The 27,430-nt window shown below is 39.0% G+C and overlaps 1 protein-coding gene across 6 annotated transcripts; it reads right to left on the bottom strand.

Moving 5' to 3' along the window:
* On the bottom strand, positions 1-27,430 carry LOC135110912 (aldo-keto reductase family 1 member A1-like). 6 transcript variants are annotated; one of them, XM_064023567.1, is made up of 10 exons: positions 27,236-27,430; positions 13,344-13,478; positions 11,769-11,936; positions 9,793-9,910; positions 6,080-6,180; positions 5,624-5,696; positions 4,818-4,956; positions 3,923-4,085; positions 2,406-2,503; positions 1-259 (listed from the first exon to the last, which is right to left on the bottom strand). In XM_064023567.1, exons 2-10 carry the CDS (start codon positions 13,416-13,418, stop codon positions 217-219), a joined length of 978 nt encoding a protein of 325 aa, XP_063879637.1. In that variant the 5' UTR covers positions 13,419-13,478; positions 27,236-27,430; the 3' UTR covers positions 1-216. The 6 variants fall into 6 exon arrangements, with proteins under 6 accessions (XP_063879637.1, XP_063879635.1, XP_063879639.1 ...); XM_064023565.1 differs by lacking the exon at positions 27,236-27,430 and adding an exon at positions 14,675-14,819; XM_064023569.1 differs by lacking the exon at positions 27,236-27,430 and adding an exon at positions 14,628-14,740.

The following is a 27,430-nucleotide window of genomic DNA, read 5'->3' on the forward strand; positions in this document are numbered from 1 at the left end:
TGCCCTGACAGTCAGTAAATACATACTTTATTTGGTGTATATGATATACTACACTTATTTATTACATGTAAAATAATGCTACCAGCATTTTTGGACATGGAAAGTATACGATCAAAGATCTTTAAATTTATGGCTGTTAAACCTTGATTAAAAAGTTTTTAATTCTAAGATGTTACCATAACATTCCCACCGCCCCACACGTCCTCTTGAATCTTGTTAGAAAGGAATGTTAAAGGGATGCTCAGGATGCCTCTCAATGCTGAAAATGAAAAGATATTTGTTGTTACTACTTCACTAACTAGTGGACTGAATCTTTTAAACAAGATAAATTCACCAGGGTGGTGTGTTACACTGAATAGATATTTCCTTCATGATTCATTGATAAAAATCTTACATCATGTGAAAGAATATTAGCTACACATCTTTTCTCTTGGTGTCCAAAACTGAATGATACAATTATTTCCTACATTTGCCATTAACAAAATATGTACAGGTTTACATAATGTGATATACGGACTTGCAGGCATCGTGTAAAGTGTAAACAGTAGCAGTGTAAAAAAAATAAATAAATAAAAAATGGGAGTAGGATATTTGACTACAGTAAAATCCCTCTCATCCAGCATTCGAGTATCCGGCACATTTTCCCCCGAGCCTTAAAATCAATAAAAAATCAATGTGTACTCATAAAATTGATTAAAATTTCCGCGCGAGGCATACTTTGTCCCCTCGCCACCAGAGTGCACTGCTTCGCACCACCCGCAGCCCACTGCACTGTGTTTACTCAGTGACTCAGTCCCGCTTGTGCATTGTTTATCGCCTGACACCTTCATCATGCCTAAAGTTGTAGAAATGAGGAAGCGTGTTGTGCTTACACTTAAGCAGCTGATCAGATCAGCTGCTGATTAAGATCAGCTGATTTTTGTTATGGTAAGATGCATGAGTGTAGGGTGGTGATTGTGGACATAATTTCACTTCTATTCAAGAATCCGGCAATATTCAAGTATCCGGCATGTCGGCGGTCCCGTTGATGCTGGATAAGAGGGATTTTACTGTAGTTAAATTGCACTGTTTTGTCCTTAAATCTACATATATATATATATAGTAAGTGAATAATATTAATCCCTACAGTTTATTCCTGTTTATTAATCCTAACTTTAAATACAGAAGCTAAAATAATAGAAAAAAAAATCCTTTAATATTTACGTATGTGCATACACCGCGAGTAAGCAGTTGGGCTGGATCGTGAAGTGAAAACTTCGTGCAGACCCAATTACATGTAACTTATCTCAAATTGTGTAAACTTGTGTAAACTGAGTCACCTGCACTTAATTTTGTGGTTTATTCGAGACTTTTTCTCCTTAAAGTGTCTTGAAATGTCATAGTATGACATAAAAATTGAAAATATTAATGTGAGATATAAAATGAAAATGGGTTTTATATATATATATATATATATATATATATATATATATATATATATATATATATATATATATATATATATATATATATATATATATATATATATATATATATATAAAACCCAAATATGAAAATTACTCCCTTTAATTTGATTATAGTGTAATTTCATCACAACTTAAATTCTAATATATGTATTTACAAAATTATTGCAAAGGTTATTTGGCCCCTCAGAACAAGGGTCGAATGATCACTTTTATAATGAAAAATTCCCATAAAGCATTGCTGCAGGTGATACAATCTTCATCAGTAAGAACTGATACCTGCCTTTCACTGAGGCCAAGACAATCTTGGCAAGACACATCCATAAGGGGAATTAATTTGTTCACCCACACATTTTTTCTCATGACTAGTGTCTTCATTGACCTCGCAATCCCCTGTCTATCGGTAATCAATTTTTTTTTTTTTTTCCAAGGATCAATGAGAATAGAAAATGTAGCTTATTATCATGTCTATACATGTAGGTAGCACCTATCTTCAAAGGGCAATGGTTCTCAGAGGTCTTGAATTGTACTCCATATAATTCTTCCCTTTAACTGTACAAATAATCTATACTCCAGTGTTAATCCTTATTTGTAATGTTTTATATAATGCAAAATAGTTTTGTCCTACATGTAGGGCAGGGTTATTACTGTAGGGTTTTACATTCCCAGAGGTGGGCACCAGTCCATTACTACATTACTGTTACTAATGAAGTTACATCTTTTAATAGTAACTGTTTCGTTATCATCTTAGTTTTTTAGCGACAACAGACCTAATAATCTGCATTACTTTTTTGCTACATTACTCCATTGTCCGCTGCATTTTGCTCCAAGCAATTAATGCCAAACGTGTGGCGGCTTCTGAGCATTGTGTTTCACCATTTCACGTTTGTACTTCTTCCTACTTCATGACTTCCTTTATACAAAGAGAAAAAAATAACTTACCCTTTGAAGAAGTCACATGTAAACATTCTACCAGCTCCACCTCGGTCAAGAGTGTCCAGTTGTGCCATCTCTTCAGGACTCAGCTCAAAATCAAAGACCTGATAGAAAGAAAAATTGAACACACACACACACACACACACACACACACACACACCACAAGTGTAAGCAAGCAAGCTAGTAGAAGGAAGTGTGACAATGAACTCCAACAATCTTGCTTTACCTAAAAACAAGATATGCCAGGATGCAAGAGGCCAACATTGTTAAGTTGTATTCATGCCAGTCTTATTACAATATCGTGTGGAGTCTCCTTTATTTAGTATGAATTTTCGTTTCCAAAACAAAGTCTGTATATACTGCAGCATATCAGTGTGGAATGATAAATAAAGTTGTCATCTCAAGAAGACTGCATTTTGAGTACAACCTTTTGATCCATCTTCCAAGATGCAAGCCCTACATAGCTTACAGCCACAAAACCAAGTTGGAATTATCTCTGGGAGATTGTGATGGTAGAGACTCTCTAAACCCAAAAGAGGTGGAGAGGTGGATCTGGCAATCAATTTGGATAATGAAAGAGAGAAACTTCCTTACTTTTGTAACAACTGAAATCAGGGTGTTACCACTTGTATTGCCTCAGACTAGGGTGTAACCACAACACACTCAGTACACTGAAATGCTTAACTGATCTGAAAGGTCAAAGCCTCGGGACCTGAGTTTTAAATTCAAGCACATTACCTATTGAATAATGGGTGCATCTTGAGCTGAGGTGAATTTGTGGGTATTGCACGTTTGGGTCATTACACCCTGCCCATCTCTGTGTGTTGACCGAATAATACTCGGTTATAGATGCTAAATATTCATGAGTTCAATTAATCGAATTCTGATGGCTAGGAAGTTTGTTGGTATAGTAATTTACTAAAGATGCAAGGTTATATTTGTTAATTTTCATCTAACATCATCATATCCATGGCTGATTGCTATTTGACAATTTAAATTCTATCATGTGGTATAATTCATATCTAATTCTAATCCATTTTAAATCTAATCTAGTGTATTTGCAAAAATAATACACCAATCACTTGTCTCAGGAGCAAACCATTTGGTACCGAGGCAGATGATACTCAGTTCATAGTGGTCTCCTCCTCCTCCTCCTCATCCAAGTTGTGTTTACAGCACAATTTGCTACCTGGCGTGCCATCTGAGGGAGTGGTCACTGTCTCTCTTTTTCTTTTCCATATGTACAAGTAAATGTAGCCATGGACGAATGGTGTGAGTGACTGTGCTGGGTTTCCATCTGCGTGTCTCCATCACAGAAAAAAATAACCGAGACAAGAACATAAAGGAACTCATTGTATAAAAGAGACGTAGGGTGGAGTCTCAGAAGGTTCATTCACTTTGTACATTTGAAGGGACACATACCAGGCCTTCCATTGATCATCCAGAGCCATTGTTGTGTATTTACAAATATAGATGGTCTAAAAATGTAGAAATATACATGTGAAAGGGAATCTTGAATCTACCTGAAAATTCTGCTTAATTCGTTCAGCTCTGACAGATTTGGGAATAACAACGAGGCCGTGTTGAATCAGGTGACGGAGGAGGATCTGAGCTGTTGTCTTCCCACGTTGGCTGGCAATTTTCACTACTAGTGGGTGCTCAAGAAGGGGCGGATGCTTCTCTGTCCTGTACATAATGAACCAAAAGTGTGGAGTTTTGTCAATTAATTGATTTCACGAGATTTAACATGTTAATATACTATCAGTATTTATTCAAGGCAAAAAAAGTAAAATAAAAAATATAATAAATAAATAAATAAATAAATATTATTATATATATATATATATATATATATATATATATATATATATATATATATATATATATATATATATATATATATATATATATATATATATATATATATATATATATATATATACACACACACGAGTGTGTGTGTACGTGTGTGTGTCAAACTTTAAAACTGTATACAAATATGTACATTATGTAAATATTATGTACATTTTATTTTTCTGTAATTTGCTTTTGCCATTCAGGAAATCTGTACATACCATGTTAAGTCAAGTACAATAATTCACTCTCTTAACTTGAGTTTCAATTGCAGGTTTCACAACCACTGAACATAAATAAAATTTATCAATTCTCACATTGTGTAAATACTTGTAATATCAACCTTACATATACTCAGCATACGACATATCTGATCTACTGCTAACATGTTTTCCGACTTTTTTCTTACGACCGCTAACTCGTATGACCAACTCATCACTTGGGTGAGTAGAACATATATAATCTTTTGTGAATTTGCTTTTTTTTTTTTCTGACAGCAATTTTGGTAGAGATTATGGTGGTAAGTCAAGTACACCAGAGTATCAAAGAAACAAGTTTACCAACCGTATTTTCATATGAGGTGCTCCGATGGGACAAAAGGCACACACTGTGATGCTGTGCTTTTCACAGACTGCTCGCAGGTCACGCTGCATGTGGTAGGCATGGACCTCTACTTGTTGGTTAGCAGGCTTGATGCGTCCCACTGAGGTGGTCAAAAGGAAATAGTATGTAAGAGCATAATAAAAAAAATATATAAAAATTTTCTGAAAACCAAGCAGCTGACATAAAAGAACAGTTTAGGTTCAAAAATTTATGATTATCTGACACCAATATATTCAAATTTTACCAAGGATGAATGTTATTTGGGAAAAGGATTGTAGTGTGTGTGTGTGTGTGTGTGTGTGTGTGTGTGTGTGTGTGTGTGTGTGTGTGTGTGTGTGTGTGTGTGTGTGTGTGTGTGTGAGAGAGAGAGAGAGAGAGAGAGAGAGAGAGAGAGAGAGAGAGAGAGAGAGAGAGAGAGAGAGAGAGAGAGAGAGAGAGAGAGAGAGAGAGAGAGAGAGAGAGAGAGAGAGAGAGAGAGAGAGAGAGAGAGAGAGAGAGAGAGAGAGAGAGAGGGGGGGGGGGAGGGGGATGGGGAGGTCAATGTCTTCCTAAAGCTTTGTCTGAAAACTGGGATATTTTAAAGGAGTAAGCAGAAAACTACTGAATTTAATGAAGAATGGTCTCAAAGACAAATAACATTGACTATAGAAAATTTATCCCAATTTCGCCTTAAATACTCATCTCGTGGTAAGTTTACAACATACAAATCATAGTACGAATATATATTTTTTAATGCACAACTATTTAAGAATAAACTTAACACTTACATTTAGTAATCCTTTCCACTTGTTTACTATTGAAGTTGGAGATTCCAATGGATTTTGCTCTCCCAGCATCAACCTGTACACATGACAGCATTTATCATGCAATAAAACTTACTTATTTTCATAACATTTCTGCAGCTCAGCAGCAAATGTTCATCACAAAAGTCTAGAATGTCCTCATATTTGAATATATGCATGATACACAACTTAAGTTCTCAATGACAAGTACTTCCTTCTAGAGTATCATCCCTTTCCATTTTACAAGATCTTTTAAATTTCCCAGAAGGCATTGTAGCATCTTTACAGTCTGTGCTGTGACGATTATTCACATCTACAATATACATAATCTTTACATTCCATCTTATTTTTTCATAAATCACCTCGTATGAATATTTACTTTTTTACACGTATGGATATCAACACAGAGCCAAAGATTCACTTCTACTTAACAAATCATACCTGAGCTTCCATGCCTCTCCAGATACCTTCTAAATTGGTCTCGAAGTCCAGAACAGTATTCCCTTCTTCGTCTTTTGGCTTTATGTCATTGTCATCCTTGCCTGAGAAAGCAAACTTTATATATTTTTGTTTCTTTACTCCACCCCACTTAAAGTGCCCACTCTAAAAAAAGTCCTCTACACATGGAGTTCCCTGAAATGCAGTAACTTTCTTTTCTGAATACCATTCAGGCAAGTACGCATATACTTCCAAGACTTCCATCCTCCAAACTTCAGTATTTCTTCACTGCAACCCAAGTGTCTGTGGCCAATGACAGCAGAGCTTTTTCTGTCCCCTTTTTTTTATGTAAAAGGGGTTCTGGCCATGGGCTACAAAAAATAAATCAATAAAAAATAAAAAGGGTTACTGAAGGTGCCAGTCCCTAAAGAGTCGAGCCAAAATGATTATTGAAAATTAGAAAAATGTCGTAAGACCTCCCTTTAGAAAGAGTTAAAGTCATTGGCATGGGGGAAAATACAGCAGGCAGGGAGCTCCAGAATTTACCACTGAAAGGGATGAAAGACTGAGGATACTAGTTGATTTGTGCATTAAGGAGGTGGACAGAATATGGGGGACAGAAAGTAAAACGTCTTATGCAGTGAGGCCGCTGCGGTTAGCGTAAAAGAAGTGATAGAAGATAGCTAGAGATGCAACACTGCAGTAAGTTGCCAAACGTAAAGTCAATTCAAATAAAGGCGAGTCATTATTTAAATGACGAGTCATTATTTTATTTATTTATTTATTTTATTTATTCTTTTCTATGTAAGAGGTCCACTGGCCAAGGGCAACAAAAATTTTGGAATAAAAAACGTACACTTAAATGCCAGTTCCCAAAGAAGAAATGCCAAGTAAAATAACCAAATAGCAGAGGATTAGTGTCTTGAAACCTTCCTCTTGAAAGATTTGAAGTCATAGGAAAGAGAAAATACAGAAGCATGCAGAGTACCATGGTTTACCAGGAAAAGGGATGAATGATCGAGAATACTGGTTAACTCTTACATTGGAGAGGTGGACAAAATAAGGATGAGAGAAAAAAGAAAGCAAGGCTGCAAGAGGAGTAGAAGCATGCAGTTAGCAAGATCAAAAGAGGAGTTAATGTGAAAATAGTGATAGAAGATAACAAAATATGCAACACTGCGGCAATGAGAGAAAGGCTGAAGACAGTCAGTTAGAGGAGAGGAGTTGATAGGACAAAAAGCTTATGATTCCAGCCTGTCTAAAAGAGGAGTATGAGTGAATCCCCCCCTCCCCCATGCATGTGAAGTATACTTCCTACATGGACAGATAAGGCCCCTGTACAGAGTTAGCAGCTGGGGCAGGGGGGGGGGTGAAAAAAATTGGAGACAACTAAGAACACTTAACTTCATAGAAGCTGTTTTAGCTAGAGATGAGATGTGGAGCTTCCAGTTTAGATTATAAGTAAAGGACAGACCGAGGATATTCACTGTAGAAGAATTGCCCTGTACAAAATTAGCAGCTGGGAGGGGAGTGAAAAAAATTGACAGAGACGACTAAGAACACCTAACTTCATAGAAACTTTTAGCTAGAGACGAGATGTGGAGTTTCCAGTTTAGATTATAAGTAAAGGGCAGACTGAGGATATTCAGTGTAGAAGAATTGCCATCCCCTAGCTTAACATTAATTTGTATAGGGAAAAAAATTCTGTTGAAAGTGTCGAGTCAATTCAAGTCACATTGAGTTGCATTATGCTAAATCATAATGCGGGCTGGGCCCATTTTGTACATTAGTCACAGAATCCACAAAGACAAGTGGAGTTCTTAGTAAACTTTGTTAGAGAGCACCCTGCTGTATAATGATCCCAGTGGTCATACCCAACAGGGTTGTGGTAGAGGTAAAACAAGAGCTTTATTCAATATTCACTATACAGTAGTGGATCATTCATTCTTGTCACTCAATGGCTTCATTTAGGGAAACAAATTATTCTTCAAAGATATCAATGACTTTCATAGTTTATGCTGCAGACCTTGTGGTTCTTTTTGTTGTCAGGCTTATGTTTGAATAATGAAATTCTTTTTCATGATCAATATCATCATTTAGAAAGTAACTGAAATTATTTTTACATTGAAAGAGATTATGAAGTAATCAAAACTTTTTCAGCAATGCTTCAAATATGTCAATACTTGTCTCTTTTGGTGTCTAAAGTGTACTAAACCTTTTAAACAACATTCTAAAGGCACACTCTACTTATCTCTTACCTCTGTTGATCTGATAGTTATGCTGAATATGTTTTTTTTGGAATAACCAAGGGAAAAGCCTCATCAGATCTAGCTCAGAGAAAAACCTCAATCTCCCATAATAAACAAAGGTATTTTAGTTGTAGTATTTGGGATTTCACATGACTGTAGAATTATCTATATTTCCAGAGAGAAATTACTCATTCATTTTTCATTAATTTAGAATCGAATTGTCACTGTTCTGTTTTCTCCATATGATCCTCTAACAAATTGCTGACATCAACAATGGCTAAAAGAAAAATAGATTTAAGATGGTGTAAATAGGAATGAGTGAAAATGAATCGCGTCATATGAATCATGACTTGATACAAATTCATAGGCAGACATTGAAAATACTGGTATAAGCTACATCTCTGGCAGCACCTGTACCTGTGCTGAGAGGGATGGAGGAAGGGGAACACTACACCTGTTGTGCTTTGGTCATTGCATGCTTATAGATAATACTTTTACTTCTCACTTACTTCCCAACCATGTACTGAATAATTTTGGTCTCAAGATTTTTATTTTCACATACAGTAAAATCCCTCTTATCCGGCATCAACGGACCGCCGACATGCCGGATACTTGAATATTGCTGGATACTTGAATAGAAGTGAAATTACGTCCACAATCACCACCCTACACTTATGCATGCATCTTACCATAACAAAGATCAGCTGATCGCCGTGCCGCGCATCGCCACCCGCGCTGCCACCTCACACTCACCAACACACAATACTACTATACTAACATTCTCTTTAATACTTTCCTCTTATAAATAAGTTGATGGGTTACAAAAATAAAGTACATATACACTTATTTGCTTTATTCAACATTAGCCAACATGCATAGCATACAATAAAGATATGAAAATGTACGAGTGTTTGTGACACTTTTTCGCTCCCCACACCTCTCATTCTTTGGGGTGCCTTTGGGGTGTCAGTGGTTTTCATGTAATCCCGCAACTTTTTCGTTTGGGATTTAATGTCATAAATAGTTGATGAGCCCACACCATATTCCGCCATTAGTTGCTGTCTGCTTTCACCTCTCTCTAATCGTCAACAAATGTCTACCTTCTGCTTAAGTGTAAGCACAACATGCTTCCTCTTTTCTACAACTTTAGGCATGATGAAGGCGTCAGGCGATAAACAGTGCACACGCAGGACTGAGTCACTGAGTAAACACAGTGCAGTGGGCTGCGGGTGGTGCGAAGCAGTGCGCTCTGGTGGCAAGGGGACAAAGTATGCCTCGCACGGGAATTTTAATCGATTTTATGAGTACACATTGATTTTTTATTGATTTTAAGGCTCGGGGAAAAATGTGCTGGATACTTGAAGCTGCCGGATACTCGAATGCCGGATGAGAGGGATTTTACTGTATTTTCTTATTTTGGTGGTAACTTAAATTAATATTATGAGGTATAATTTGTAACAGACTTACCTATGAATCCAACAGGATAGTGGATAAGGTACAGGTCAACATATGTCAAACCCAACATGGCCAGTGACTTTAGGAGGAATCTTGAGACATCCTTTTCACGATTACCAATCATGGGCAGCTGGAATGATGGTTAAGTAATGAAACTGAACATGTATATCTAATCATAAAAGTAACATATACTATTGTACATATTCGAGTATTCCTCTACTCTACTGACTTTGAATGAGAGTAGTGGGGAAGGTAAGGTGAAATGAAAATGGAAGAGTGAGAGTGTTGAGGAAGAGGTGAAGAGAAGGCAGGAGAGCAAGAGTAATAGAGATGAAAATAGAAAGCAGAAACCTGTAGACAAACTGAACACACACACACACACACACACACACACACACACACACACACACACACACACACACACACACACACACACACACACACACACACACACATATATATATATATATATATATATATATATATATATATATATATATATATATATATATATATATATATATATATATATATATATATATATATATATATATATATATCAAAAGAAAGGAAAGAAAAAATTATATATATATATATATATATATATATATATATATATATATATATATATATATATATATATATATATATATATATATATCAAAAGAAAGGAAAGAAAAAATTATATATATATATATATATATATATATATATATATATATATATATATATATATATATATATATATATATATATATATATATATATATATATATATATATATATATATATATATATATATATATATATATAATTTTTTCTTTCCTTTCTTTTCTTTAATTTTCTATATGATATAGGAATATTAATTTAATTTCTTTTATTGGAAGACATTTCTTCAATTTTATGGTCGAGAATGAAATAATGTCATGGTAGTTATTTCAACTACATATTTAATGATTGTATTTCATCTAACACAAGTTTCAAATTGGATTCATTGTTATTGTCAGCAAAATTAAGTCTTGCCCATCCCTCCACCAGACCCGTCTGATCACACTCGCCTCTACTCCAGTACACTTTCATCTATTCAGTCTAACACAGCCTTGTAAAAATGGTCTTCATTCATGGTCCACAGATACCACAATAATAATAATAACCAACTGGACCCTTGGATATACCACAGTATGAAAATTTAACTATTAAAATCTTTGATATGTATATTTGAGAGGAAGATGAAGATAAAGAGAAGGAGGAGGAGGAGGAAGTGTAGGAGAAGCATCTCTCTCTCTCTCTCTCTCTCTCTCTCTCTCTCTCTCTCTCTCTCTCTCTCTCTCTCTCTCTCTCTCTCTCTCTCTCTCTCTCTCTCTCTTCCCATCCAAATCCATCACTTACCCACTACTCTCTTACTCTCACTCTCACATCTTCATCTTTCTAAGGAGGAGGAGGAGGAGGAGGAGGAGGGTGTAGAAGGAGAAGAAAGGAAGGAAGAAGATGTAGAGGACTTAGTCAAAATGTGTAAATATGATACCAAGGTATAGAAGAAAGGAAAAGGAGGAGGAGGAGGAGGAGGAGGAGGAGGAGGAGGAGGAGGAGGAGGAAGTAGAAGGAGAAGGAAGGTGGAAGTGTAGAGGACTTAGTCAGAATGTGTGGATATACAGTATACCAGAGCATGACACACCAAGGTACCAAGAGTATTAATTTATAAATAGTAATATTAATAATAATAATAATAATAATAATAATAATAATAATAATAATAATAATAATAATAATAATAATAATAATAATAATAATAATTTTGCCAAAAGTTGTACGGGAGGGAAAGTTGGAGTAGCTGTACATATAAGTTGAAGAACAATTAAACTGTGGAAACCACTGCACCTACCCATTCAATGATGACTTCATGTGTAAGGCATTACTTCAGGGTAAAGCTTCTACACCTACAAGAACAAAGACTAAATAACTAATTTGTAATAAGTATTTGTTCTTACCTTTGACGTGATAAATAAATCTTCACGTTTGAGCCTGCCACTGCTGAACCATTCCTTCAACACTTCCCCGATGGCAGCTTCATTTTGGTACAGATATGACGTGTCAATATGACGGTACCCACACTCCAGTGCAGCACTGACAGCAGCTTTCACATCATCACCACGGGCCTGAAATTCACACACATGGATTTTGATAAAGCTCAATGAATGACAAAATATAGTATTCCACAGTATAGCAAGGCATTCATTTAATATCAAACTGTCCATCTAACAATATTTAAAATCTCTAATCAAATTAATTTGCACACAAAACTTTACTTAACAAATGTTCCCACACTGAGACCTCAAATATCAAATAAATGACAAATACTAAACAGCAAATCACTTCAAGATGGATCAATACGTCATGTCACAGATTACACATTAAGAACAGAATGCCAAGACACCAGCAAGTCTGAGCAGTCATTACTTATGTACATACTTGTATCAAAGTATCACAAATCAGAGAGATGTCACAAATCAAAGAAAGAAAAAAAAAAATGCAGTGAATGAGTTGAAGTACATTTTTCTTATACTTTTCCAAGCATTTGACAATTTACAATACTTTAATCCAAGGTTACCACCATTCTTAAACACAGTATCCATCCAGCCATCTATCCAGTATCTCAATTGCTCCCTGTGGATCATCCCTGAGGATTTGGTCAAACTCAAATAATTTCAAGGGCCTATCATGAACTTGGTTATGGTCTCAAGGGCCATTATTGGTTTATAGTTACAAACTGACAAGAGTTAAGTTTACAATACATTTTGCTGGTCACCCTGATTTATCAAAATATACTGTTTCATTTCATCTGATCTTACACATGTCAAATTACAATGAATTCAGCCGCATCACACCACACATCACACCTTGCAGCACAACTCATAACTATCACATCCACTCAATTACATCAACATCAACACACACCACAACTTGCCATATTCAATCACACCACACGACCCATATCCCCCAGCCACACCACAACCAAGATCACTGCTAGCCACATCACAAACCACATCTCACCTACACCACGCCACACAACACCCAACCATATCACACAACACATAGCACCCATCCACACCATGGACACAAAGCCACATCATGCCACACATCACAGCCACACAACAGGCCATACCACACCCAGTCACTCAACTATCTATATAACTTGAGGCCACACCACGCATTACTCGCGTCACAAGAGCCACACAGCAACCCGTATCACGCTGTCAGTCTTACCACTCAAACTACACCAAAATGCACTTCACGCCAGACCGCAAAACAATTGATATAAAACACACACACACACACACACACACACACACACACACACACAAAAGAGAATTCACATCCCATTCAACTACAAAACAACTGGGAATAGTATATTTACTTTCCCCACCATGAAAGATCTCTTGCTCGTCAGTCCCCGAAGCTTGGCTGGAGGATGGAGAGATAAGGTCCTATTATTCAAAATTATTTTGGCTTTATGGTGTCAGAATCCTAAGATTCCTCATGCGAGGTATCGAGGTATATCTTACCCGTGCTGTCCCAATGCCTATTACGGGCATGTCCTGTCCAGTATTGAGGCGAACACTTGGCACTTCGTGTGTCATGTTGGTTCGATCTGAGACAGGAACGGTCTGTAGGCTGGTTGGCAATGGTTTATTTCATTACTGTGAGAAAGGAAATAAATGACATTAGATAATTTCCTCCAGTATACATTCAAATGCCAGTATGTTACAATCAAAATCTATAATAATAATCTATCATCAATCACTCGTTGCTACACAGATGACAGCAGATCACCGTCTCCACCACCCACTGTCATGAAGATAATCATCCATTTCATAGATGCAACGAGAAACTCATCAAATGGTAAGAGGCGCCCTCTTAGGACAGGATTGAACCACTGCCCCGAGGTAATTGTCAGGGTCTTTAGGTGGTACAATATACTTCCTCCATTCAGATAATTTCTGGTGTTAAACTTCGTTTTCTTTCAGGCTGAACTCCAAAGAACACTAGGCAATCCCCACCTGACATACCATTGTACCATATACGTATATTACTTAATGGTGATTTTTACTGCTTGCCATCATGCCCTCCCCATTAACCATCCCACAGAAACAGTGAATTAATTCTGAAGGCAAGGAAATTTTTGATGAGAAAGTACACTGCCTTAAAGACATCAGCTAATAAACGTAATGGCAAGATCCCAAGATAATTTTTGGGAACTTGTCCCTTCCGTCACTAAGGTAGTATACTGACATTATACGTAAATTTGCTTTGTTATGTGAAAAAAAAATAATCTAAAATAAATAAGGGAGGTGGAAGTCCAGAGATTGAACAGATCTGGCAGGCCAGGACAAGCCTTAACCATCTGAATCATTAAGTATCTCACCGCTAGTCCCGCTTTGGCTCTTGTTTGGGCGTCCCATCGCGGCATTAAATGACTCCTTTCCCTCCTGCATTAATTTCTGGTGTTTTGACAATTTTTTTTTCATCAAGCAAACAGAGCGTCTTCCATTTAGCGTCTATTTACGGTATTAGTTTCATGACTGATCTGTCGCGCGGCATTTACATCTTGATCTTCAAAATTGTAAAGTTGGATGGGAAGCATTCCTGTCTTTATTTCAAAGAGTCTTTGGTACTATGCACGGGTATTCCTCATCGCCCTGCGCCTGTGTGGAGAGCAAGTTACAACGGCCTTGACAACCGCCACTACACGAGGAGGTTAGAGTCTTGCCTGTATCTATGAGGTTTGTTGTCGCTCATTCAAAACCTGTCACTTCTTCTCGTGCCCACACATTTGTTAACTAACTTACACAGTTCATCTTCCCTCAATTCTTTATAGCACTGGGAAGCCACTCACAGTAAAATCCTGCTGGACCAGACCAACCGCGAGACTAGAGGGTCGGAGCGTTCCTCTCTGTGTTGCCAAACTATCTCTGGGGGTTTTCGGTAGCATTATCGTACACACCATCCGAGGGTGAGTCAGGCCTTAATTGCAACATTCTTGATACTAATTAGAATCTTGTCCTGTTGCCCAGTCCATTCCTATTCTATCATAGCCATTCAAAGTTTAATCCCCGCACAACTCTTACAAATATCCTTATTTCCTTATTTTCAGGAAATTTAAGCCTTGCTGTAAAGTTTTTAAGGTAATGCTGAATTAAAGGGTTGTAGCTGCTCTACGTATTGCATTTTCTTTCTCTGCCGGAGGGGGACGAATAATAGTCGTTACCAACAATGCTGTTGTCAGGAGGATGTAAGTATTGAATGAGTTTATTTAATATTCAGAGAGAGAGAGAGAGAGAGAGAGAGAGAGAGAGAGACTATGTTACTTCTTTCACGGTGAGTATTCGGCAGGAAGCAAAAGCAGCAGCAGCGAGTCACACAAAAAAAAAAATGTGATAGTGTTAAAAATCATAATTTTCCCTCTAAGAAAATAAATTTTGGAGACGATTTTTTTCTTCAAGTTTCTTTAACTGGTGTCCTTCCCATCCACGTTGAGAGTATAAAATAACTACGACTAATAAAGGTATCTCTCTCTCTCTCTCTCTCTCTCTCTCTCTCTCTCTCTCTCTCTCTCTCTCTCTCTCTCTCTCTCTCTCTCTCTCTCTCAACAAAGGAAGAAAAATAAAATCCTACAAGAAAATTTTTCAAACATTTTATTAGCAGTATTCTCTAAAGGGGAACTGTTAATTCAAAACGTCGCTTCAGTTCACGAGAATTTCCATCAGTTAGTGACGATGTTCCCCAATAAAATTTAATTCAATTTTGAACATAAGGGTGGGTATGTTTAGCATGAGGCGCCTCACGGGCGGGAGGGACGGTGGGCGGGAGGATAGGAGAGACGATGGACAGAACGGGAGGAACTGTGAGCGGCAAGACGGGTATGGTGGTGATATGAGGACGGATGCTTTATAAGTGCGTGGGAGTAGCGGTGGGCGGTGTGGGCGGCCTCCAAGCAGACCTGAACGAAGGCCTGGGCGCCGAGCACCTGGCGGCACAGGCTCCTCAGCCCAACGACGCGCTCCGCCCTGTTGCCCGCGGCAGGCATGGCCACAGTTACGTCAGGAAACTGCCTCTGGAGTCTCTTGACTGTGGTACCGCCGGAACGCATAACGTGGCGCCACTGCTCAGGCGCCACCTCTACTTGCGCCTCGATCACCTCCGCGTCCTGCAGCAGGCCTTTCATTCGAGCCACGGCGCCGCGATCCTTACGGTAAGGGTGCTGGTGATTGTCCCACGACGATGGCACCGTCACTCTCACACCATCGAAGTCTTGCATCATTTCCTTGAGGGTTGCGCCGCAAGGCCCCATGATGTGGCGCTGCATGTGGGGCGCCACCGGCATTACTGCCTCTGCAACCTCCTGTCATGAGGCGCGCACGCTGTGCTCCGCCTTTCGAGGCGGTTCTTTCATTTCTTCTCTGTCCTATTTATCAATGCTACAGTTAACTTTTTACGTTAGCTCCCTTTCAAAGAAAACCTTTAAAACTTTATTGCCTTGTTCTTTTATTCACCTTCGTATGATTTCAATACTTTAGGAGATAACACCTAAGTATACGCTTTTAATTTCTTTTAACTCTTCCATTATTGTTCATAAGAAGGAAAACGCAATTGTTTTCCCTATTTTTGGTAGTTTGTTCTGCGAAATAGTTTTCGACCTTAACTATTTGATTTTAGGTAAGTTTTGCAATAAGATTTTTTGTCTATCCTATTGACAATTTTTTTTTTTAGATATATTGTTATTTAGTGCAAGAAATATCACTAATAATATGCAGTTTCTCATCTACATTAATATAATGCTATCTTTTTTTTTCTTTCCTCAAACAAAAAAAAAAAAAAATACAAAGACAAGAAAAAAACATTCCTCTACCTTTTAATATGCCGTTGTGTATGCAAGTATCGGTGCATACACCGATACTTGCATACCGTGGTGTCATTCTGACACCACGGAGCGAAGGGCAGTGAAAAGTAGTGGTCGATTTGATGCACGTTGGTAATCCTGCTGTAACCCCAAGTGTATAACTCCCAGCATCGAGGGCTAAGACAGCCCCGCGTGTAGCCTGAGATATTTTCATGGTGACTGGCATGATCATGATAAAAGGATAATCTCGTAAAATTCTTGGCAGTATATGGTATGTTTTAGGATTGGAGTTATGAAACAATCGCTGAGTGGTTCGAATCTTACACGAATAAGCCACAGAATGGAGAAGAAAAAAAAAAAAACCCAGAAAAAAGGCACAGGAAAAAGAAAAACGCATATTCTTCAGCATAGGAAAAAAACACAGGAATAGAAGACGCAGGAAATCATAACATATTTTTCAGCATAAGAAAATAATGGTACAATCTGTTGAATTTGTTAAAATTTACAACCAGCCCGGCGGTCTAGGCAGAGGTTCTTCATCCGTGCCTGTAGATTCTTGAAAAGTCTTTTTTTTTTTTTTTTTTTTTTGGTGGGGGGCGATTCTTGGGAGGCTCACCACGAGATTCTTGCAGGGTCTGTGTAGCTACAACATGATCAGCTTAGATCCGCTGGATCGTACGCCATACCGTAAGGTGACTGTGACCACCCAATCTAGTAGAATAATGTCAAATCAAATAATTATTTTTTGCCCCATGAACCAAAAATTCTCGGCAAATTAATAATTTGAAGGTGTAAACCAAAAATGACCAACAAAGGACCTAAGCTACGCAAGTTCCTAAGGCTCAGAGTAGTAGCAGTAGTAGTAGTAGTAATAATAATAATAATAATAATAATAATAATAATAATTTATTATTATTATTATTATTATTATTGTTGTTGTTGTTGTTGTTGTTGTTGTTGTTGTTAATTAAATAAATAAATAAATAAATAACAGTAAAAACGATTTAGCTGATGCTAGTAAAATATAGAATACTATAAATACAGAGTAACCCACATATCCGTACACTCAACTAACCTGCTGCAGCGATTGTTCCATTCCTCACATCAGTTGTTCGTGCGAAACTCATCTCTGTATTTGCCTCACGAACGTTCCAGATTTCTGAAGGAAACAGAGGAGGAATGCGACGGAGCTGAACTGTTGGATCTGGTTGTCAACTTGCTCCCTTTGGCCACGCTAACAAGTTCCCGTTACGTAAGTCTGGTCGAAATAGGTGACGAAAGGTTCCATGTCCTCTGGTGTGTTGTTTTTGAGGTAATTCATACCAAAAGAAGCATCTTTGAGAGGAAGAAAAGCCAGACTATTTACCATACCACAAAACAACTTTATTTCCTCACTTCATAAGAATTTTTTCCCAGGATGACCATGTCAAATGGTAGAAACAACAACGAATGGTCACTTCTGTTTCAAGAATTGCTGCGATGCCTTATAGAATTGTTTGTTCGAAATCAAGCATAACGGTTAAAGGGTCTGTTCACTACCAAAGGCAATCCGGTTGTCATTGTCTGAACTGTTGTCATATATCGGAAATGGTTGATGCCCACTCACTTGAAATAAGTTCTTGTAGTGTGGCAGGGTCACGAGGTTAATTGGCTCGTTGTTGATGCCGAGGGAGTCTTATAATGTTCTTCAGATACGAAATGAGCCTGAGCTTCCTTTTCCATGGCTGAGGCAGTTTAGGCTTATATTTGACCAGGTTTTAGCTGATGTTTTTATTTTAGATTTAAATCTAGCTGATTTAATAGCATTTTCGTCACCATCATGGTTGTGTTCCATTACGAGTGTTGGATTTTCATTTCAAGTCAAATTATCAAGGCTCCTTTGAACGTCAGTGTTCGTTTGACTCGCCGCCACAGAATCGTTTTCGCTCTCGACTACCACTTGGTGCACTTGTATCCACTGTAATACAGTTTCTGACCGTCCTTATTGCCTTTGATAATCTCAATGGCGGCAGTCAGTTGTACGGTACAAGCAGTGTACCAATGAACTGGCAGAGATATACTAGTCTGTTACCCCACGACTTGCGCCGAGAAGGCTTGCCACTGATAGTGTTGTTTCAACATGGCGAAATTTTCGAAGCCCGTAATTAAAACCTGTAGTAATTAAATCCTATACCATAACATGCTAATATTTTGTATAACATGCAAACATTTGTGTGCCATTTTCTCATACGTCAAACTTTGTGACATATTTTCCAGTGCCATTTTTTCCGGTGTCATTTTTCCCAGTGCCATTTTTTCCTTTGTATTTTTTTTTTTTTCAGATGCCATTTTTTCCTGTCATTCTATCCGATGCCATTTTTTCCTGTGTCATTTTTTTCCGGTGTCATTTTTTCCGAGTGTCGTTTACTGTGGACATCGGTTCCGCTGTACACCGATACTTCCTTACCGTGTTACCTGTACGCATGTATAAGTAATTATATATGTTCACGCTTATGTATGTTTCTGTGTGAGTGTGTGTATGTACTGTATGTATGTATATGTGTACTGTACGTGCATGCATGTATATACTGTATGTATGTTTGTGTATGTATATGTGTACTGTACGTGTATGCATGTATATACTGTATGTATGTTTGTGTATGTCTATATGTTTATACGATGTAAGTATGTGTTGTATGTACGTCCAGTTGGCCACACTCCTGCGAGGTCCATCTAGCGTTGCCAATGCTTAATCCCCCCCTCTCCCTACCGCCAATGAATGGATCGAGCGAAGCTTACTACTAGTGTTTCGGAGTTATTATCTCTGCCAGCACTGGCAACGCTGAGTGGATCTCGTAGGAGTGTGTACGCATGTACGTACATGCCTGCAGTATGTTGTATGCGTATGTTTCCATATGTATTTCTATTTAACAAAATTGACAAAAATCTATTTACATAATGGAGTATATATATATATATATATATATATATATATATATATATATATATATATATATATATATATATATATATATATATATATATATATATATATATATTTATTTATTTATTTATTTATTTATTTATTTATTTACTTATTTATTTATTTTGTTTCTTTCAATAACAATCCAGTGATAATTTCTGCATAACAGAAGTTTCCGGTAAAATAATATATATTATTTTTCATTTATTTATTCCGTTTGTTCAACATATATTGATGCTAATTTTGTGGGAATTAGGAATTATTATTTTTTTTTGTGAGATGGGATGAGCCAAGTGGCAATACTGCAAGGGACACATGAGGAATGTAGCACAGTACATATAAGGAACAGCACGCCATTTGTCCTCAAGTGACTGTGAATAAACACAATAAACATTAAAATCACACGAATCGAATAACTATGAGTCTACTACAGCATTTTGTTCATACCTTCTCTCGTTTTCTCACACTCACTGCTTGGTGTCTGGCGAGATCTTGTAGCTGTGTGGCGGCGGTGTTCCCGGCGGTTGCGAGCGGTGAGTGGTAGCTGCGTACTATTGATCCCCGCGGTGCGGCGACGAGGCAGAGGCGGTGAGCGGAGCAGTTACCACTTGTGTGCGAGTGGTATTGGGTGTGGTAGTGTGACGTTGGCGGCTATGGCATCCTACCTGCGAGCGAAGGGAATGCAGGAGGGCAATCTGTCAGACCTCCGGCGTGGAGTGCGAGAGAAACTTCGCAACGGCGTGTTTAGGCTGAGCCGTGGGCGGCGGGGAAGCCGCAGATCTGCTGTGTGGGAACACTTTCGCATGGTGGAGGACGAGCACGGCAGCAGTGTGGGCTACGCGGGCTGCCTTCATTGTCTCGACGTCTTACGTCACGATGCCCACGTGTCCGGCACCTCCTCCCTTTTCAGCCACCTACGATCCTGCCCAGGCCCTGCTGCCCACGGGGGCCACCTCCCCGAGCCCGCGGAGCTGTCTGAAGTGATCGTGAAAGAGGAACTGGTGGAAGATGATTCGCAGCACGGACAGCAGCAGGATCCTCAACTTCTGGAGGCGTTCGTGGACTGGCTCGCCTTGGACTTGATGCCATCACAAGTCCTGCACGGTGAGGGGTTCATCCGTCTGGCACAACTACTGGTGGACTGCGGGACGCGTCAGGGTACCAGAGATGCCTTTGCCTTGTTGCCCACTCAGGCCCAGGTAGAGGCGCGGATGGCGATACGCGCTAGCGAGGAGCGGCAACAGCTGCGGGCAGAGATGGATGACAGGACAGAGCAGGGAGTGTCGCTGGTGTTGTGTGAGTCACCTGTGCAGCAGGGACCCCGCGTTCTGCTTCTACGCACACTGCATGACTGGCGCTTCCAGACCCGACTTCTGGGACTGTGTCCGCTTCCAACACACGTAGCAGACCACGACAAGCAGCGAGCGAGCGTGGCAACCGTCCTGAAGAAGTTCGAGCTGGCTGAAGCGTGGGAAAAGGAGTTTCCGCTGGTGTCAGGAAGCGAGGTGCAGGGGTGGGAAACACATGTGTCTTGTGCCTCACAAATGCTGTGCAAGACCGTCACACATTTGCTGCAAGCTCCACAACCACAGATCCAGCGGGTGCGGGACTACCTGGATAAATTTCGCAGCCTCGTACGCTGGGCAGCGGCCATCCAGAACAAGGAACTGATGAATCGGCTTCCCACGGACGAAGAGGATCAGCGGTCATGGCTGCAGACCCTGGCCATGGTGGAGGGCGTGTGCAACATGCGCGCCGAAATTAAACGGACCGGACCGCGACCGGAGCTACGGTCAGCCCTCGGGGACACCACCCAGGCTGAGATGAAGGAGCTCATCACCGTGCTGGAGCCTGTTCGCGCTGCTGTCACAGAGCTTGAGGCCCCAGATGCTGCCACACTGCACAAGGTGGTGCCGTGGCTGCTACACCTCAGGAATTCATGTGCTATCCATGCAGAGGACAGTGAGACGCTGGCAGCCATGAAGACAGCGCTTCAGGAAGGTCTGGACGCCCATGCCAACCCGGGTCACTTGCATCGCGTCGCTGTGTTCTTCAACCCACGCATGAACAGCTTGAAGGTACTTGGCGCAGAGGAACAGCAAGCGGTGCGTCAGACCGTCTTGCACATGACGTCCCGTGAGGCGCCTTCTGCATCAAAGGGAAGCACGAAGACCAAAGCTGAGGGGCCGCTAGCCTACCTGGAGGACGCCCGCGAGGACGGCCTCACTGCCGAGAAGGAAATGGAGGTGTACGCCATCATGCGGGACGCTGCCGACCCCAACGACCTGCTGGCGTGGTGGCAGCGCAACGCACCCCTCCTCCCGCTGCTGGCCGCCGCTGCCACACGCGTGTTGACCATCCCCGCCTCTACCTCCACGTCCACCTTCGATACTGTCTCGGACAAGTTCCTACACCTATCTACACCCGAATCCCGCATTGCAGACGATCTCGTTTTTCTTCACTCAAGGCTCGTCCGTATCTGAACACACACACACACACACACACAATGAATGAATGAAGAACAGTGAATTTGTGTGTATCTTGGTGATCTTTAATGAAGCTGAATCGTGAGTGCATTGGAGTGGGTGCGCGCGGTTGGCGTGAGGCATGAGGGTGGCTGCGACCAGAATCTGTTGGAGTGCTATATCCACCGCCATCCTACACCGCCTCCATCATCTCCCCGTGACCCAGCCTGCGACGTGACCTCCGGCTGAGTCCGCCATCCATACCCCCGACTGGCAGCCAACCTACAGGATACCCAATATCTGAGGCCGCGACTCCCGCCCGTGTCTCACCGCCCACAGTGATGTCCAGGCTCGAATGTGGCGCAGCATCCAGTTTTCCTCCCTTCGCTCCATGCCGTCGCTGGCTTGCTGGACGGAACCTTGCTTGGGCACCACACACCACCAAACTCATAATTTCTTTCAATTTCCAGTGTAAAACACCTACAGTGTAAAACACTAGTTACTGTAACCCCCACCCCCTATTCTGTAACCACCAAGAAATTGTAATATTAATGTGTATATTTTCAGCCTCACGGCTGCCACTTAAATAAACTGTTTATTAATTGATTATTATCATTATCATTATTACACACACACACACACACACACACACACACACACACACACACACACACACACACACACACACTTTGTTAAAACTGGAATGTAAGGAGACAGGAATTTACAAGTGGCGCATCCTTGACGGCATCTTTTGTTATCAACACAGTTATTCGAGTAAAATCAGATAAATCTTAATGAAAGTCAGTTATTTATTTCTTATGTCATTTATTGTTAGAAAAGGTTTATGGATACATTGAAGAAAGACACAGAGTTGATGGAAGGTGCAGCAAGCAGGGTAAGTAAGAGACGGAAGATCTGCTATAGCGATCCCTGATGAAAGCAACCAAAAGACCCCAAGTATCCTGTGCATCAGAACTTATTTCCCACTGCTCTAACCAACATTCGTAGATACGGTAAAAGGATGAAGATGACATTTTCGCCCCAACATGTATGTAGTATTTCAGTGTTTAGTACTAAAGCCACATTAAATATCAAAAGTGAAGTAATTTTCCACACTTTCAATGTGTTAGCTCCTTTTTCTTTAATGATGAGGTTAAGAAGATGTACAGGAAGGGAAGACGGAAGGTGGGAAGGGTTGTAAGAGAGAGAGAGGGACGGAGAGTTGGAGAGAGAAAAGAAGATAAGGGAGGGAAAGAAGAGAAGAAGGGAATGTGTAGAAGAAAGGAATGGGAGGAAAAGAGTGAAGAGAGAAAGAGGAGGACTGAAGAAGGAAGGTAAGAGAAGAGAAAATCAGGAGGAATGGAGGATGTAAGGATGAGGAGCGAGAGGAGGGAAGGAAGGTAAGAGTTACAAAAAAAAAAAAAAAAAGTTGGAAGAGAAACAGAAGGGAAGGTAAGGAGGGATGTAGGATGAGGGAAGGAGAAGAAGGATGAAGGAGGGAGAGGTAGAGGATGGAGAAAATAAGAGGAAGGAAATAGACAAGATAAAAGAATAACAAAATAAATATAAATTCGATCTATTTCACCTAATGATGCAAATATCTGTTTTAACTTTTCTTTGAGTGAAAGGTAAAGGGAGAGCAGGATGGGGGAGGAAAGGAAGACAACACTTAATTTTACGACAATGGGAGTGACTGTTTGCCGAAAAAAGTGGCTTACGCACTTGGAAACAGGTGACAATTTACTGGAACTTCACATGCTGTTTACAGCAATTGAAATAAATATACATAAATACATAAACAGTGGTGTCTCATAATCCGAATTTAATGAGCTGCAGGAGACTGTTCGGATTCCAAAAACATTTCCGCATAAGAAATAATGGAAAGCGAATAAATCCGTGTCTGGACCCAGAGGAAATCCATTATCCCGGACAGTAATGGAACTCATTTATATAGTGTGTCGATGAAGGCTGTAAATTATACTTAGTTCAAGTAGTAAATTAACAAAAGTATCATAAAATGTATAAATACGCAGGCACACATTTCTTTATGGGGAGAGTATGAGAGAACAGGCAACGGACGAATGGTATTTTATATGTTGCGTATCAATATTGCCTTAAACATCCTGGCTTTAAGGAAATATCATGGAGTGACAAAAAAGTAAATCTCCAGTATGTTAAAAAGGCTTATGGTACTTACACACCCATTGCCCGCCGCCATCTTAAGTCACTTTTTGTAACGTGTTATCTTCTTAACAGTGTGTAATGTTTATTTAAGTTTTCGGATTGTTTGTTTTTATTATGTTTATCATTCTTACATTATGCTTTTGTTTTAATGCTTTCACCGGTGTTCGGTGTCTGAAAGTGTATTAGAATTTTAGGGCAAAATTTTCTCGAAAAAAAAAAATGGTTCTGATTCCGCGGTCACCACTGTATATCACTGTATTCGAATCAAATAATAATAATAATAATAATAATAATAATAATAATAATAATAATAATAATAATAATAATAATAATAATAATAAAAATAATAACAAGCATTAGAAAACAGATGCAACCGAAATGAATCAATAGAAGTATAAGACAGTTCATAGATGAAGAGATTATGCTGCGAGGAAAAATAAAAAAGGAAAAAGAAAGGAGAATAGTGATACACAAAAACACCAGAATACAAGGAATATTTGAACATTTGAACATATATTTATAGCCACTAACAGGAATTACAAATAATAAGAGTAATAATAATGACAAAGAAATGTGCTTAGCATTTTAAAGACGAAACTTTTCAGGCAGGAGAAAGGAAAATAAAGAGCCAAGAAGAAATAATAGAGAAAAGAGAGCAAGGACGAAAAGAAGGAAAAAGGGGCTGAAGAACATAAGAAGAGGGAAAGAGAGGAATACCAAGAAGAGGGAATAAGGAGAAACTAAAGTTGTAAATCCTGTTACTACGAATTGAAAAGAAGCTGAGAATAAAAAGAGAATAACATGAGAAAAACAAAAACTTATACAAAAGAAAAGCCCTGTATATAATGATAAGAAAGCAAAACAGCCATCTCTATTATCATTATTATTAGCAGTAGTACTCCTTCAGTTCTGCCCCCTCTTTTTCTCTTTTTTTTTTTTTATTTCTCCTCGAGGTAAAGAATGAATAGAAGGAACAAAATGAGTAGTGACATGATGAATGAGTGGTACTCAGTGTGAGTGAGACAGGACGAAACAAAACTGGAAGGATTTTGTTTATTCATTTATCTGATTATATTATTATTATTATTATTATTATTATTATTATTATTATTATTATTATTATTATTATCATTATTACTTTATATTTTTCTTTATTATATTATGTTTTCATGGATCTTTCTCACTGTTCCTACTCCCCCCCATCATCATCATCATCATCATTATTATCATTATCATCAGCATCATTATTCACGTTGACCTACAGCACTGCCAAGGAATTCTGTTACAACTGTTTGGAGGCATAAAGGGTTACCCTCTTGTATTGATGGACGCTTAGCTTATAGTCGGCGTGCCTCTGAGCAATAGATGAAACTGTATTGAGAGTGTTAAATTAACCGAGCCCCAATATACACCACGTGCTTCACTAACAATTATTGGCCATCTTTGAAGTCTGCTATTATATCAAATAACATCTTAGGATGGACATTGGTGTGTAGTGTTTCCTCCCTTTACGTCAGCAGCCCTCGTCAGTACACACGAGCTGGTTCCATGATGATTATTAGCCATTATTATTATTGATTCAAAAATTTTCTCGAGCTGTTTCGTTTGTTTACAATCGTTAAAGGTACAGAAATCCGTCAGCAGACAAAAAGGAAGTTAAGGTTTTCGATATAGAGAGTCACGCCTAACAGTTGACAAATCTGATGTCAGATGTCAGTTCAGTTGTCAGATTAAATATGGTTATCTTATAGAGGACAGTGATAACCATTCTAACAAGACTGATTACATATAGATTATAGAAATAACTGTCTGATGTTTTCTTAACAGCCCGTGAGTTTTGTCTAAGAACAATGAATAAACAGTCACATAATATTATTACTGTGTGATCTCGTCATATGAAATTATTATTATTATCATTATTATTATTATTATTGTTATTATTATTATTATTATTAGTAGTAGTAGTAGTAGTAGTAGTAGTAGTAGTAGTAGTAGTAGTAATAGTAGTAGTGGTGGTGGTGGTGGTGATGGTGCGGTGGTCAGGTAATTAACTCATGCTTATAATGCCTATAGCAAGACAGTGTGTCAGCAGTCAATGCCTAGGAGGACAAAACCACCTCATCTGCTGGGAATACTTCTCATCTGCTGGGAATACTTTGTCATAAATGCATTGCCGAGTATGTGCTTCCGTAAATGGTAGGTGAACTGACCATGAAGAGATCACTCTCTCACCAATTTATCACTTGTCCCTCAAAAAAAAAAAAAAAAAAAAAATCGACGTCAGTTCATGCATAGTGTGTGACGTTAATGTGTGTGTGTTGTCAGATTTTCAAAGAAAAAGAAAAAAAGATCCGTGAAGACAGTAAAGGCAACAATACTTTACCGGAGGGTCTTTTGGGGGCCTTATGCGAAATGTTGTTAGGTGTCCCCGTGTTATGAAACTATGACTGGTGGATTACTAGCTCTCTAAGTTGGTTAAAACCACTCCTTTCGTATTTAAATGTATCTATCTGGTGGACTTAAAGGGGAAAAAAACTGAATTCCTAAACATATTAGCCTACTCTGTTTAACATGATTATACATGTGATACGGCAGCAGTGCCCCTTTAAGACATACACCCAATTTCGAATTTACAAAGTAGACAAATATGACAGATAAAAATTAAAATGTCTAAAATTTGCGAGATCAGCCGATCCGAGGCGAGATAACATAGTTTACCCATGAGTGAGAACGACAGAAAGCTGTGGTCGCGAGAGAAAGCGGAAAGTAAAGGGCACAAACTATAAAAATTACCTTAAAAAAAAAAAATGCACTTCCCATTATACGTTATATGTGAAGGCATTACTTCTAAAAATACTAAAATACATGTAGAAATTAAAGAAAAATAATCGAATAAGGGTGTCCTCAGAAAAAAAATATTACAGATCAACACCAAGAATGTCTTACCTTTGCTATGTGTGCGTTTATCTTTAGCTTCCTTTCTCTCTCTCTCTCTCTCTCTCTCTCTCTCTCTGTCAGCACCAGAAAGATATATCCTTTTAGACGTCACGTCGCCGTCACTCCTCAGTCGCCACCAAGGATGGTCGCCACTGACTGATGGCTGAGCTGCCTGAGCCTGACACGCTGACGCCCGCGTACAGT

The sequence above is a fragment of the Scylla paramamosain genome, chromosome 21 (genome assembly GCF_035594125.1).
Source record: "Scylla paramamosain isolate STU-SP2022 chromosome 21, ASM3559412v1, whole genome shotgun sequence".
Taxonomy (NCBI): domain Eukaryota; kingdom Metazoa; phylum Arthropoda; class Malacostraca; order Decapoda; family Portunidae; genus Scylla; species Scylla paramamosain.

What these genes read in the sequence shown, in the direction of transcription:
- LOC135110912 (XM_064023567.1), bottom strand. Translation starts at nt 13,418, where the DNA reads ATGACACACGAAGTGCCAAGTGTTCGCCTCAATACTGGACAGGACATG. An exon ending in GGAGAGGCATGGAAGCTCAG is followed by an intron (nt 5,697 to 6,079) that starts GTATGATTTGTT and finishes TCATGTGTACAG; the next exon opens with GTTGATGCTGGGAGAGCAAA. An exon ending in GAATTAAGCAGAATTTTCAG is followed by an intron (nt 2,504 to 3,922) that starts GTAGATTCAAGA and finishes TCTTTCTATCAG; the next exon opens with GTCTTTGATTTTGAGCTGAG.